This window comes from Rana temporaria, chromosome 5 (assembly GCF_905171775.1).
Source record: "Rana temporaria chromosome 5, aRanTem1.1, whole genome shotgun sequence".
Taxonomy (NCBI): Eukaryota; Metazoa; Chordata; class Amphibia; order Anura; family Ranidae; genus Rana; species Rana temporaria.
This window is the reverse complement of record NC_053493.1, coordinates 265823279-265839186: the sequence shown is the minus strand read 5'-3', so window position 1 is coordinate 265839186 and position 15908 is coordinate 265823279. Positions and strand designations below refer to the sequence as shown.

Sequence of the window (15908 nt, the reverse complement as noted above, 5' to 3'; positions counted from 1 at the left end):
CATTGTAACATGGTCTGTATTACTAATATTAATTTAGCTAATGTGTGTAGTGTCTTGTATGTAATGTACTCCTTTTAAGAATCTCAAAATGAAGGAAAGGTATTCCCCTCCCAAACTCCATTCTTACAATAGCAGCTCTCCTATATCTGGGTCCTGTCATTATGGAAGCCATTAGAATATTGATGACAGTGTTTGTTTGTTTTTAATGTATTTATTTAAAGTTTTGTTGTCTGTTAAAGTACACATGTCATTAGAGAAATATGTGGGCTGCCATTGAAGGCTTTTAACTTTATGTAAAAAAAGATGGTTTACGATGTCCTTATGAACCTATATTTATGACGAGTGTCTTTCCAAATGTGTAACAGCTGTGGGAAATATTGTCATAGCAAACAGGATATTAAAAAGAAAATGCTTACTTGCAACACTGACTTCTTTAAAAATTGTGATGAAACAAATCCTTCCCTTTTTCTTTAAAATGTAACTTGTGGCTAGGTATGGGGAAATATTCTGTGTTGCACTAAAGATTTTTTATCTAACTTTGTCATAATTTTGCTTGGATGCCATCTGGCTACCCTTTTTCATGCCTTGTTTTTATAGCCTTCAATTGGCCCACCAATCTTAATATCTACAATGCATGAATTGCATTGCCTTGTTCAGAAACAATATTGCTAAAATTAGAAAAATACATTTTTTGATAGTATTTTTTATTTGTTTTATGATATATGTTTAGTGACATGGTAATTGTGTAGGTGGTAGCTGCATATAATCCACTTCAAATTGAGGTTTATAAACAAAAATTTCAAAAGTCCAAAACCATTTTTACAGTGTTAGGACCAATTGTAATTGCTTAGGGAGCTTGATTTACTATATCGCCTATTTACAATAATTTGTATAGTTTCTGTATATGTTTTGAGCTTAAAGGAGTTGTAAAGGTTTGTTTTTTATTTTCTAAATAGGTTCCTTTAAGCTAGTGCATTTTCCTTTTGATTTCCCTTCTAAATGTTTTTTTTTTCTTTGTCTGGATTTCTCACTTCCTGTTTCTTTTCAGTAAGCTTGCCTCCATCATCTGAGCTGTTCTGGCTGGGGGGAGTCAGCCAAAACGGCTTACTGAGGAGGAACAGGAAGGGAAATCAAAGGAAAAGCTAAGTGAACCAACAATGCACTATCTTAAAGGAACCCATTTAGAAAATAAAAAACAAACCTTTACAACCCCTTTAAAATGTTTGTGGAAAAGTAATGGGAAACATGAATGCATTTTGAAATTTCCAGGCAAGTGTGAACTGTATTACAGTGTGTAGCCCAGTTGGCTTATAACAATGTGTTTGTCTTCCTAGCAAATCAAGACCATTGAGAGGTACATAAGAAGACTGGAATTTCATATCAGCAAGGTATTTGCAAGTAACATGCAAGCTGTGCAATGATGTTAGGACACCTAATTCTACTGCACGTGTAATTGTGGTTGTGCCTGCTTCAAAACAGCCATGTACAATGATTTTTTTTAAGTATTGTACCAACAACCTCCATGTTTATAGCCTCCTGGTTCCCGTTACAGCAGTTGGAGTGTCTAAATGGGTGTACTGTTCAAAATGCATCAGATGTGGACCTCTGTGGTGTCAAATACTCCCCATAATCAAACAGTCCTGGCCATATATACCCCCTTTCTTCTTGTAAAGAGAGTCTGTGCAAGGACGTTTGGTAAGGAGTATGGCCTTTACTCATGTCGGCATTCTCAGCCTAGCACTGCCCATCCTGTTGTGATTGACATACCAGAGGCAACACTTTTACACTCCATCATGAGAGCTCACTGATGGAATGTTAAGTGTATCCTATCTGCTACCACAGTGTAGTGATATGTAGCTAATGATGGGGGCAGACCCTGTAGCTTTTGCATTGCTAGCGATCAATGCTTAAGCATTACCCAAACCAGGCATCCTGGACTGAAGAGGGGTGCTGTAATTTAGCATTGCCAATGTATGTAAGCTTCGTACACATGATCAGATTTGGCTGGATGGTGTATCTAGTAGTATGTTTGGGGCAGTATGCACCCAGGGATGAATGCTTGGAGAGCAGACTTCCGTCCGTTTTATGTTGCATGCTAGTTTCATGTCGAAAGTGTAGAGGTTACTCACCATACAAAAATTCTAATACAACTTCAGAAGTGACGTAATGTGTTGACTAGTTGTGTATGTAGTCTTGCTCTTACGATTATTTTCATACAGAAACCGTACTATTTAAAAGAAAGTCGGACATTAAGTTCGTGTACAATTTATTTTATTTTTTTTATAGTCTGCACATCCAGCTTTTGTCTGACAAAAAAACGGAATCAGTTGTCAAACGCCATCCTAACGGCCAGAAAATCGTCAGATTGTTCCTTCGGAGGAAATTTTATTTCCAATTCTTGTATCGTGTGTACAGGCCTTTACAGACAGTGATGTAAAAATGCTGAATAGATTTTCTTTTACTGAGGGGTGGTTCATGGGAGCAGAAGGGAAGAAAGTGGCTCTCCACAACCCCTCCCCCCTAGGGATTTCAACATTCAGTTTTGAAAGCCATGGGCAATAGGATAAGACAATTTTACCCATCCTCATCTTGAACCATGTGCGCATAGACTCATCTCCTGGCTAAACGCTGTCATTGGAGTATAAAAATACTCCCTTGGGTATGGCAAATGATCTAGGTCCCATCTTCCCCCAGCGTGTTCTTGGAGTCCACTCATCTAAACCATACCTTCCTACATTTCTTGGGGGGGGCGCCTCATAGGTCATCCTATACATAAGAACATCCGCATTTACAACTTTTATCCACATCCCAACTGTCAACATCTCCCCATAAATCCATCGCCTGGCTATAAGTTTTCTTACTCCAAGATACAGGAACGATTTGGTGTATACATTCGTCTGCTCCTGGTCAAAGACCCCCAGAAGACAGCATAAGGGAGAGCATATATTAGGCAGGCCAAAGCTTTCTTTTTTTTTTTATGGTAGTTGGAATCCGATAAAAATCATAACCTATGATGGTACAGGGCTATAGAAAATGGGTTTTAAGACCTCAAAAGAGCTATAAATTCTTTACGACATTTAGGAACAGTCATTATGTTCATCACTGTAAGGCTGAACAGCGAGAGGTGCCACTGAAAATGATTGATAGTGAGGTGACCTTAATATCCTCCATTGCGTTGCTGCACTGCTGGGGTATGCTCTGATGTTCTGTCTGACTGGGCTGATGGATGGATAGGTTGCACACCTAATAATGTGGATTTATTAATAGAAAACAATGATTGGCACCCACCTACATAGGGATTTTTCCTACAAGTTCGAAAAGCTCTGTGCATGCAAAGGAAAAAAGTGGTTATCTTTCCATAGGGAGGTTCTACATGACCTGATCCTTTTATAGATGATGCTTGTAACAATTGCAGCTCTTGGAAAAATACCATGCAGTTACAGTATGTACTTTTACAGATCTACATATTGAAAATGCAAGACGTCAAAATAAACTACAGGAAGGAAAGTTAGATGTCTCCTGCAGCTCTCGATTTGATCTTTTCACATTGACACACTGCAGTTTGGGTGATGAGTGCATAAAATAAGTCATGTGACCCTTTTGGGCTTCATAGTTTTTAATCTTGAAACCCATTTATGTATTTTCCAGTAGGTGTAGGTGTACTATGATCATTCCAGTTTCTTCAAAAACTCAGGGCTGTCTGAAATATTGCATTTAAAGTAAAGACAATCTATTGCCCCTGAATTTTTCATTCTTCAGTTTTGAAAGGTCTCGAGTTAACCACCCCATTATATTGGAGCATTCTAGTAGTGGTAGCTGCAGAAAGAACTGCATGGGACTTTTTTAGCTTCCACCCTTGGGCAGGCCATACATTCCTTCCATAGGTGGAAGGAAAGAAAATGGCGCGTTTGCCCCATCAGCACAGTCAGTGTTAATGAGGGGGGGGGGGTCCCTCCCACTGCGCTGTTGTGATACAAATATCACTAGCGGTTATAGCAGATGGCAGTGGTCTAAGAAAAAAGATAAAACACAGGCTGCTTGTATGACAGATCAACTTCAGTACAACTTCAGTAAAATTCGGCTGGTTCCTACTGGACTCGCTAAAGTCTATGGCCAGCTTTAGTGCTGACCATTCTCATGGCTGACTTCTGCAGGGATAACATGTCCATTAAGTTTGTATTCTTCCCATATGATATGACAATACCCACAATGTTTCACAAATACAGAATCGCATTAGTTCAGTGGATTGAATAGCAAAGGTGCATATAGGAGATCCACATTAATGGCATGTATCGTATCTTTCAGTGTGACAGCCAAGTTAAATGAGATGAATAAAATTTATACAAATGGCATACTTGTACTGTAGTCTAAATGATGCTGAAAAAAGGGTCACTTGCAATACATAAATTCATTTTAAATTTTTAAAATTCTCAACATAAAGAAAAGGTAGCTTGAAGCGGCTTAATGTATGGAATTGCTAAATGAGAATTTCTTTGTGCATTTTCTTGATGTCATTTCTGCCGCCCCTTTATAGAGAAGTTTCTATAAATAGTGTAAATGTTTCTATGGAATAGTGGGGTTTGCAGCTGTTTTGTGGCTGGTCATGTTGGTGCATGCTGGGTTTCAGCGTCCCCTCTGCAATGCCACCTGTTGTCCCACATCCTGTTATGTGATGCTGTGCACTTCCTCTTTATTGGCACCTAATACCGATTGTTTCAAATATGATTAGCCTAGAATTGTTTTTAACATTTGTCACAAATTGTGTTGTATATGTTGAATATTTTTTCTACTTTTAAACTTTCATGCTGTACTTTGAAAAAAAAAAATTGGCTATATTTCTTTTGGCACACGTAAGACTTTTTTCATGCAGTGGATGTCTAGTAATCATTTATTATACAGCACCATAGTAATGGCTAAACACAGAGGGGGCAGTTAGTAAAATTAGATGGAATCTGGAGCACATTTGCATAGTAACCAATCCGCTTCTAGCCTCAACTTGTTCAGTTTAAATGACACCGACTGATATCCTTATTCAAAAATAACTCGTACATATCAATTAATGTCCCTTTAATCTATTTTTCATGAAATCGTTACTTGCTGTGCTTCATTCTTTGTGCGATTCTAAACCTCTCCTTTTTGCCTCCTCACTTCCTTTTGTTTGATATGAGCAGTTCCTGTTAGTCATGTGCAATGCTCTATGCCAGTGGACTCCAAACTGTGGCCCTTTTCTTGCCTTTATATGGCCCTTGGGGCACTATTCCTCCCACTGATACAAGATACTATTCCTCCTCCTGACAACGGGGGGCACTATTCCATAAAAATACACCAATAATGGGGCCCTATTCCCCCCACTGATACAAGATACTATTCCTCCCACTGACAACAATGGGGGGCACTATTCCATAAAAATACGCCAATAATAGGGCCCTATTCCTCCCACTGATACCTAATGATGAGGCCCTATTCCTCCCACTGATGCCAATGATGGGGCACTATCCCTCCCACTGACACCAATGATGGGACACGATTCCTTTTACAGATACCGAAGATGGCACATTATTCCTTTTACAAATACTAATAATGGGGCAGTATTCTTCCTACTGATACCAATGATGGTGCAGTATTCTTCCTACTGATACCAATGATGGGGCAGTATTTTTTCCACTTATACCAATGATGGGGCACTATTCCTCTCACTGATGCCAATGTTGGGGCACTATTCCTCCCCTGATGGCAAAGATGCAATGTTTACTCTCACTGATGCTAGGAACATTTCTACTCCCAATGCCCCCCCCTGAAGGCTGAAGGACAGTAAACTGGCCCTTTGTTTAGAAAGTTTGGAGACCCATGCTCTATCCACACTACAAATCCGATGGTTCATAATCCATCTTCGCAGCCAGCCAAGGAGGCTGGCTATGTTCCTACTCAGTGGGACCATGAAGAATGAATGTAGACTCGCTTTAGCAGTATGTCAGATCATAACAACAAGAGAAAAAAAAGGAATTTAGGGATTTTGAGGAGGTTATGAACAAAAGAAGGTTTTTTTAAGTTAAGAATACATGTTTTATATATATATATATATATATATATATATATATATATATATATATATATATATATATATATATATATATATATATATATATATATATATATATATATATATATATATATAAAGCTTTAAATGCTAGGATTTGGTTGCCATGGATAGCTGTGTTGGAGTCTGTAAATTTCCCTAATAAAATTATAGGGGGGCATCCACTTACACTATTCATTTACATCATGTTTATGGCTGGCAAAATCTGTATCTATGATGCCCCAACGATCCTCTATTTCTGGGGATTAAAAACCATGTTATTTTAGGGCCAGTGAAGCATTGTGCCAAATAAAGTTGGCACCTTAAGAGCTGGTTTAATTGGTGAACACATTGATGGCATGACCCCAGAATCTTGTTCCCAACACAAATTGATAGGTTTTATGCCTTCAAAATGGAACTTAAAGTTGTATTCAACACATATTATATATTGCAGTTTACCAACCCTTGAATGTAGTGACTGCATTAGTATTCCTTTTTTTAGGCTTTTTTTTTTCCTTTATTTTCACCAGGTAATGCATCCAGAAACACATGTCCGGTCTAAGGGTGGCCTCCACCATGGAGTGGGAGCTACACACACCTTTTATACAGTAGCACTCTCAGTCTGAGGAGAGGGTAGTGTTAAGCTGGGTACACACTATTATTCTTTGACTGGTTCCTGTCGAACTGACAGTTTTCAACTGTTTTTCAGCCCGCGTGTACATATTTTAAAGAGGATATACAGTATTTATTTTTAAAGTAATTTCACCCACCCATCCATGTCTCCATGCTTTATTTTGTTGAGAAATCATTTGGAAAACCTCCCTTAGCATTTCTGCCAGTGGCCAACTTAAGTAAGGACAGATGATTCATGTTGCATTTACTTCATGAAATCCATCTGCCCTTGGCTTAGACATGCAGGTAGGAAGCTGTGCTTAGCTGAGAAAACCCCTCCCCCTCCTTGAAGACTCCTGGGATGTATGACATAATTTGCCTAGGCATGGAAACCAGAAAGTAACTAAAGAAATAAAAAAAAAACGTTTAAAACAAATATATGATATACGTTCCTATATATTTAATAATTCTAGCAGCTTAAGGATTACAAATTAGTCAATTAAGATTGAGAGAGTAAAGTTCCACTTTTTAAGTTGCACTAGCAGATTTAGATGGGTTTGATTGACAATTTAAAGGCAAACTCCTGCTAGCAGCAACAGATTTTTTTTTTCCTTTTGGGATACAATGTTTTAAATAAAAGCAGACTCCTCTCTAGGCAGCTTAGCCTTTTGAAGGAAGTGGAAAAAGTAACACAGGCTGGGAATCAGTATGAAAATAAAGGCAAATACCCTAAAAAAAACAAATGCAGCCACCACATCTAAGAATTGGTAAGCTGAAATAGAACACATTTTTCGGAAAAAAAAGAAAATAAAGGACACAAAGCAGGTGTGAAAAGAGCTGCTCATCCCTAAATGATAGATAATAGGAAGGACTCCCCCGGTGGGGTTTTTAGGCAGCAAGGTATATTGGATGATTAGTGAAAAGAGAACTAAAGATGTCACTTTTACGACCTTCAATGTACCAATAAACATTTTCTATTTTTATAATTCCCTTCATCTTCAGTTCTCTTTTCACTAATCATCAAATATACCTTGCTGCCTAAAAACCCCACCGGGGAGTCCTTCCTATTATCTACAGAACACATTTTTATTTTCAGTTTTAATAGCACATTAAAGGAGCTCGAGGCTCCCTCCAAAAATAAATAAGTCAGCAGCTGCAAATACTATAGCTGCTGACTTTTAGAAGACACTCTCCTGTCCAGGGATCCAGCGATGTCCTCACCCGAGCCGGTTCTTCAATGGGTTTCAGGTGCAGGCGCTGGCATCTCAAGTAAGGGGAACAGGAAATTAAGTTTTGCAGCAAACCTCTGGCTTAGATCACCACGCATCTGATCGGAAGTAGGAGCGGGAACCTGTCAAAACCAGGTCACAAATCATTTGGTAGCTCTTTGTCTGGCAATCGGTCCTTCTGTCCTTCTGTCATTCAGCTACTTCAAAGAACAACCACCTAAACGTGTAACACGGATTGGCCACATTCAAATTTTGGTGAGATAAGGTTGTAAAGTGGACCAGTCCATTCGTCTCGGTTATCAACATCAGCAAGCAGATCTTTTAACCAGCCAAATCAAAAACCACACAGAAAAATGAAATAAGTCTTAAACTGGGCTAGATTCCAACGCATCCAACTGGCCTACAAAGCTATGCCTTACATAATGTTCAACGACATGCATATTTTAATGTGGTGAAATACATTGATGTACTAAAACATGGTGTTTGTGCTTTTGTTTCCCAAGATTGACGAGTTATATGAGGCCTACTGCATCCAGAGACGCCTAAGAGACGGAGCAAGTAAGATGAAGCAGGCCTTTGCTGCATCCCCCTCCAGCAGAGCAGCACGAGAGAGTTTATGTGAAATAAACAAGAGCTATAAAGAGTACACAGAGGTAGGCTGATTTTTATGGTATGTGTTGAAAGTGTCAGCTACAATAGTGGTCATCAACCCTGTCCTCAGGGCCCACTAACAGGCCAGGTTTTATGTATTACCTTGGGGAGATACGGACTAGAATACTGAAATCACCGAGCAGCACCTGTGATGCATTTCAGTTAACTTGCAAACCTGGCCTGTTAGTGGGCCCTGAGGACAGGGTTGATGACCACTGAGCTACAACACACCATTGTGAATAAAGTATCACTCGGTGCTTCATTCATGTTGATGTAGAGACTGCATAATGATATTGCTGTCAGGGGCTACTAGGAGGAGTGATTCCCCTGCAGTTGGCCTTCAGATAGTGATGTCCCATGGGTCCAAGCTAGAACTACTTGCAACCTTACTCACATATAGCTAGATTCAGGTAGCCCCGCGCAACTTTAAGGCGGCGTATCGTATTTACGCTACGCCGCCTTAAGTCAGAGAGGCAAGTACTGTATTCTCAAAGTACTTGCCTCCTAACTTACGGCGCCGTAGCGTAAATGCGGCGGGCGCAAGCGCACCTAATTCAAAATAGGCTGAGGGGGCGTGTTTTATGATAATATGCTTTGACCTGACGTGATTGATGTTTTTTTTGGAATGGCGCATGCGCCGTCCGCCTACATTTCCCAGTGTGTATTGCGGCTAAGTACGCCGCATGGTCCTATTGATTTCGACGTGGACGTAAATGACGTAAATCCCTATTCACAGACGACTTGCGCAAACGACGTAAAAATTTTGAATCGGGAACGGCGGCCATACTTTAACATTACTATTCCAACTATTTGATGGAATAACTTTAGGCCTGATAAAACGTAAACGGCGTATCTGTACTGCGTCGGCCGGGCGTACGTTCGTGAATAGGCGTATCTAGTGATTTATACAAAGAAACACCCGCATGAAGCGCTACACCATAAGGACGGTAAACCACAGTGTTGTCAGTGGTTAAAGAAGTTTCACTAAAACACAATCCGTGCAGTTGTCAACCACTAAGACAAGACTTTGATAAAGCGTCCTGGCACGCGAAACATGTCAGTCACGGCTCACCAGTACAATCTTTGATGCCCCTATATGTTTGCAGCAAGCACACTGCAGCTGATGTGTAGTGCCGACACTCGGGAAATCCTCTCAGTGACACTAGCGCCAGCATCTCTACTGCTCGTTTTCTGCCCACACTGATTGGTGCTTTGAGTCACCTGACGCTGGATCGAAGGTGTCCGGACACCTCCTGCTCTCTGTGTGACTCCATCAGGCTACCATCCCCCTTTCCTCGCTCCCGTGTGACGCGGCTGCGTCACTGAACCGGCTTGGTGGCTCCCCTCCAGGACTTCCCCTGCCGCTGGAGATTTCTGTTTGCGAGGAAGGTTTCCTTTCCATCAGCCCCTGAGCTAGTGGTCTTTAAACGGCAGTATCCATCTCTGCATGGATATAACTTCTACATCTGCTCCCAGTGTGGCTGTCATCATCCCACCAACGGATTCCATCTCCCTGCATTGAGACGTAGAAGCGGCTGCTTTTATTGAGGTATTGTTTTACCTCTGCATACAAGTGTATGCACACTACCTGGATTCATTCCTAACATCTCCCCCGAAGTGTATGTGTTTTCACTCTACCATTTCCACGTGAACTGCTGCTTATGTTATGCGGACTATTGTTATTAGTTTTTTTTAAAAAAAATTAAAAAATTTTAATGTGCTTTTTTTTAAAAAAAAAAATTTAAAAAAATTTAAAAAATTTTTAATGTGCTATTTTCCTGTGTGCTATTTGTGGCTACTTCAATTTTTTCAATTTTTTCAACTTTTCAATTTTTCATGCATATATGTTTTTCCACACATTACAGACTATAAAGTGACATTCACTTAACCCTTGTGCGCTGTATGTTTTTGTATCTAGTGATTTACATATTCTACACTGACCGCAATGGAAGCGCCACCTAGCGGCCAGCCTAAATATTGCACCGTAAGATAGGACTGCGCAAGCCGTCGTATCTTAGATAGGTTTAAGTGTATCTATGTTTGAGAATACACTTAAACTTAGGTCGGCACAGATTCCGAGTTACGCCGACCTAACTCTACCTGAATCTAGCTAATAATATATACAGCTACCCCAGTTCATACGTGTTTCTTTACAGTTACTATATATCTTAAAATGATCTGTTTTCCTGGCTTGAAATATTAGCTGGCTCACAAATGCTAGTTTTACATTGGGTTTATGTTGCCTCTAATTCAATAACCCTGTACAAGGTGTTGAAGGAGTCTTTTAACAGAGATATGATGGCCGCCATTACTGACCTCCTAAAAAGGCTAGTTGCTTGGCTGCACCTTACTTCAATATTCTTTGAGACCCTGAACAAGTCTGTAATGAACTATAAGAACTCACCCAAGCTGTACCGCAATAAAAGGATGATGGGCTGTTGGTGCTCTGGCTATCCCATCCAACATGAATAGAAATCAAAAGCCGGCACACGATCGCTCTTTCTTTTGACATCTTATTTTGCACTGAAGTAGTTACAACCTCTTTGAAATGCTAAGGCATTTCGGCCTAAGCTTTCCTCGTGGCATATGTGTTAGTATTTTTAAAGATGTTGTAACGGATTCAGTGCAAAATAAAATTTCAGAAGGAGCGATCGTGTGCCGGCTTTTGATTTCTATGAACAAGTCTGTAGCTCTGTAAATTCAGAGAAGACTCAGAAGACTTTGCTTGCATATTTTGTTTTGGGTCAGACACCAAATTGAAGAAAGAGGCCCAGCTAGTGTTTTTAGAAGGAAAGGACAGAAATGTCAACCTTCATGTTTCTCTCATGAGAGGTTTCTTTATAGGACTGATAACTTCCAGCAGCTTGACACAAGACACTTTTCCTAAAAATGTTGAAGATGATGCATAAGGGGTTATTTACGAAAGGCAATTCTACTTTGCACTGGAAGTGCAGGCGCTGTAGATCTGAGGGGTAGATCTAAATTGAGGGGAAGCTCTGCTGATTTTATCATCCAATCATGTGCAAGCTAAAAAGCTGTTTTTTATTTTCCTTGCATGCTTTCCTCAGATCTACAGCGACTGCACTTCCAAGTGCACTTTCAGTGCAAAGTGGATTTGCCTTTCGTAAAAAACCCCCATAGTGTAAGTATTTTTAAAACGGTAGCAAAATATATCTAGCACAGTGTCCTGCCTCACATAATGGTCACTTACATGCTACTTATTGAATATTGATGTTTTCCAAACTGGATCTGCAGATGTTAATTGGATACGTAGGTGTGAACCATAATCCTTCTTCCCTTAGAAATCATGCACCCCATTTTTTTTCCCCCCCAGAATATGTGCACGGTTGAATTTGAAATGGAAAGCCTATTGGGAGAATTTTACATCAAAATGAAAGGTAATAAACATTGTTTAACAATGCCAAAACAAATTGGGTACAGTTGGACCAGCTAACGTAAAAGCTGGTTGTAAAGTGTATTGTCACCCCCCCTTTTTTTTTAATCCCTTTTTATACTTAAAGCAGTGTTCCGCCCCCAAAAAAATATTTAAAACCAACAGCTACACATACTGCAGCTGCTGGCTTTAAATAAGTGGACACTTGCCTATCCTGGAGTCCAGCAATGTCATCACCCACAACTGATGTTTCCATCAGCTGTCGGGTGCTGCCGCCGCCATTGCTGGTAAGGGTACCCGGCAGTGTAGCCTTTTGGCTTCATGTCAGGAACCTGACTGCGCATTCCAGAGGCCCGCTCCTCTCTTCTACTGGCCCGGTGACTAGAGGAGGAGGGAGCCCTGTGCTGACGTCACGGGCCACAGCCTGGACTCCCGGAAGTGGGAAAGAATAGCTGTCAAAGATGGGTATCCTTTCCCCCCTCCTCCCTCCCCCCTGAAAGGTGCCAATTGTTGCACCGGAGGGGAGAGGAATCCGATGAGCGGAAGTTTCACTTTTGGGTAGAACTCCGCTTTAATTGTGGTGATTGTGTAGTCCTCCAAAAAAATATTTATTTTTCATCTTACAGTGATTTTTAAGATAACTCAAACGTGTTAAAAAACGTGTTTTGTTAATATTATGTAACAATGAAACATTTTAAAGACTAGACCATGCTCATACAAATGCATATTTTTTTTCAATAAGCAAATGTATAATAACGTTCATAAAAAAAAAGTCCTAATTAAGTGCTCAGTGAAAATAAATGCATGCAAAGGTGATGAAAAAGTAGGTGATGTAACCCCTGATTATGTCAGACATTGCTGACGAAACCTGTTGGGTGTGGCTTCCAGGAAACATAATTTTTGATCGTTAGATCGCAAAATGGCGCATTTGGCTTTTATTTCTACACCTGAGTATATTTGTTATTGATGCAAGTAGATTTTTAATTGTGTATGTTTTTTTTTTTTTTTTTTTTGAATTTGCTACACTGAGAGGTTTCTTCACATCTTCCTTTTGCGAGTGAGGTATGCACCGCTGTATGTGGAAACACCTGCTGAAGATACCCTAAGCGAACTTTGACGTCATTTGAGAAGAGATCATAGATTTCCCGCAAGTGCAATGTGTTTCTACTGGGAGAAGCGGAAGAGCACTGTATTTTTTTCCTGGGTGTCTCTCCCCTTTTCAACACATTTTGGATGTATTTATTTGCACTGAGCACTTGATTTGGATCTTTCTTTTTCTTCTTTCTTTTTCTTTCTTTTTCTTTCTTTTTCTTTCTCTTTCTTTCATTTACTACACATTTGCTTTAACTGAAAAACATCTGTATTTGTTTGAGCACGGCCTAGTCTTTTTACATCATTGGCTTTTTTTTAAGCTTGAAGACATGAAACTCTTTTATTTTACCATGTTTTTCACATGTATTTGTTAGTATTGATTATATTTTTTCATATATGATGATTTTCATGGGTGTAACTTATTTTGTAACTTATTTTGAGCGTTTGTTGATATCATGTAGCCTTTCTTTTATTATTCTTAGCCACTCCTGCCACCTAGTGTCAGTTCATGTGTAATTAACACTTAAACAATATCCTTATTCTCCAAAAATAATATATACACATCCTCTGTAATCTAGTTTTTATTAAATAATTTTTCACTGTGTTTTCTTTATCGTTACATCACGGGACACAGAGCGGCATTCATTACTATATGGGTTATATGGAGTACCTTCAGGTGTAGACACTGGCAATCTTCAAACAGGAAATGCCCCTCCCTATATAACCCCCTCCCATAGGAGGAGTACCTCAGTTTTTACGCCAGTGTCTTAGGTGTTAGTCATGGTTTAGCTTGCCTCCGCATCCTTGGGATTAGGTGAGCTACCGGTTCTGTCCAAAAAAGCCTGCGCGCTAAAGTGGTCAGTAACCGGACCCCAAACCCTTGGGGTATAGCCCATAATGCTTTCTTTTTAAGAGAGCTGGACCCTGGGCCCAGAACTTAGAAACCTTTGGGGCGCCTAATGTTTTCTGTTTGCCAGGGTGCTGTATGGGCCCAGGACAGTGGATCCTTCATGGAAGAAGAAGGTTCCCAGGGCCTGAAGGTCTAGACATCCCCACGGAGATGGGGGAAGATTGGACCTCTTGCTTGGCAAAGTCCTGCGGCATGGAGCAGGTAAGTAAGGGGAAAAACCTGCGGGGCTTGGCTCTTAGCAAGTTTTTTCTGGGAGGTCACAGGGGACATGCCTAAAGGTTATGCATTGCATCTGGCAAACCAGTCACATATCATGAAGATAGGATGGCTCTATATGTTATAGTTCCCCATAAAAAGTGACCTCCCTGGTAGTGTTGTAAAAGCTGTGAGTGGGGCCTTTTATGTACAAGTGTATGTGTGTGTCAGAGAGCTATGCTTACCTGCAAGCCTCCAGGCGATGCTCTATCCAGTCCTCTCCCTCATGCCTGCAAGGCAGGCAAAACGCTGACCTCCTCGTGTGTTCACAGGCCTGCGGCTGCAGGAACAGAGAGGCCCTTCCTCCCAACCCCCCGTCGCGGGCGCGCGCGCGGTGCGCGTGCACGTGTTATAGACGCATTTGGCGCCGTTTTAGCTGGGGGGGAAGGGCGGGTCAGTGGTTTAAAGGAAGGGGCGGCCCTTCCTTAGATGCCACAGCTCATTCATTTCTCTGGCTTAAGGGAGGAAGGACTGGAGGGAAGCACGGGCGCTGAGGACACACAGTGGCCAGAAAGAATACTACAGTCTTCAGAAGATTGTGGTTTAGCCTAGGAATAGGCTGGTTTTCTTTTCCATCTCATAGTCTTTTCTTTGGCAATACTACTCAGGGGGATAGAATGTTTTTTCTTGCCTAGATTGAAAAAAAAAAAAAAAAAAGAAGAAAAGTTTTTCTTTGAAAAAAAAAAAAAAAAAAAAAAGGTGTCATCTAGGGTAGAGGAAACATTTTTTATTCCCCAAACAGGTGTTTGGGCATTTAACTATTATAAGTCCCAGGTACCAATAAGTAGCAGGTGTACCTCGGTATTGTACTATGGCATCAAGATCAGAGGGTACAAAAGGTGGGGATTCCCCCGCAGAGTCTGAGGTCTCGGATAGAGCTATGCCGCTGCTTTCCCCACAGGGAGCCGTTGGGCCATCGGGGTCTGGGGCTAGAGCTGACGCGAGTCAACCCAACCCTAAGGTGGTCACGGAAGAGGTGTTACTCGCCTCTTTAAATGAGATGCGGAGAAGCATGGGAGAAATGATAGCCGCAGCCATGCGGGGTAGTAAGCGGAATAGATCTCCGTCACCCGTGCGCGGACCCTCGGAAGAGGAGGTCCTTTCCTCTGGGGAATTGGACGACCTCTTGGACAGAGACCAAGTAGGTTCAGGGATCGAAGATCCGGATACAGAGGAGTCTGGGGCAGTCTCCCTGAGGGAGAGCTGGTGGATTCAGGGCTTGACGGACTTGGTCCATAAGGCATTCAACCTGCCTGTACCAGATCTCCAGGTATCGACGGTTTCAGCTTTGGGCTCACTGAGGGCGCCTCAAAGCAGGGCTGTGTTTCCGATCCATCCTCTCTTAGAGGGAGTCTTGTTCCAAGAGTGGAACAAACCAGACAAGGTTTTCTTTCCACCTAAGAAATTTTCTGTCTTATATCCTATGGAAGAAAAGTTTTCCAAGAAATGGGCTTCTCCTGCAGTAGACGCAGCCATCTCATGTGTTAACAAATCGTTAACATGTCCTGTAGAAAACGTACAGGTTTTCAAAGATCCAGTTGATAGACGCTTGGAAGCCCTACTTAAGAACTCCTTCACTTCTGCAGGGGCAGTAGTACAGCCAGCCGTGGCTGCGATTGGAGTCGCTCAAGCTTTATCGGATCAATTTAAACAAATGCTTGAACTTATTCCTGCCGAGCAGGCAGAAGA

General features: G+C 41.1%; 1 protein-coding gene across 4 annotated transcripts in view; it reads left to right on the top strand.

The window, feature by feature from the left end:
• RIPOR2 (RHO family interacting cell polarization regulator 2) overlaps positions 1-15908 on the top strand; it is a 231532-nt gene that overhangs the window by 92141 nt on the left and 123483 nt on the right. For all 4 annotated transcript variants that reach the window (XM_040353814.1, XM_040353811.1, XM_040353813.1 and 1 more), the window contains exons 6-8: positions 1335-1388; positions 8421-8570; positions 11903-11966. In XM_040353814.1, the coding sequence (XP_040209748.1) occupies positions 1335-1388; positions 8421-8570; positions 11903-11966 (268 nt within the window). The remainder of the gene's footprint in view (positions 1-1334; positions 1389-8420; positions 8571-11902; positions 11967-15908) is intronic.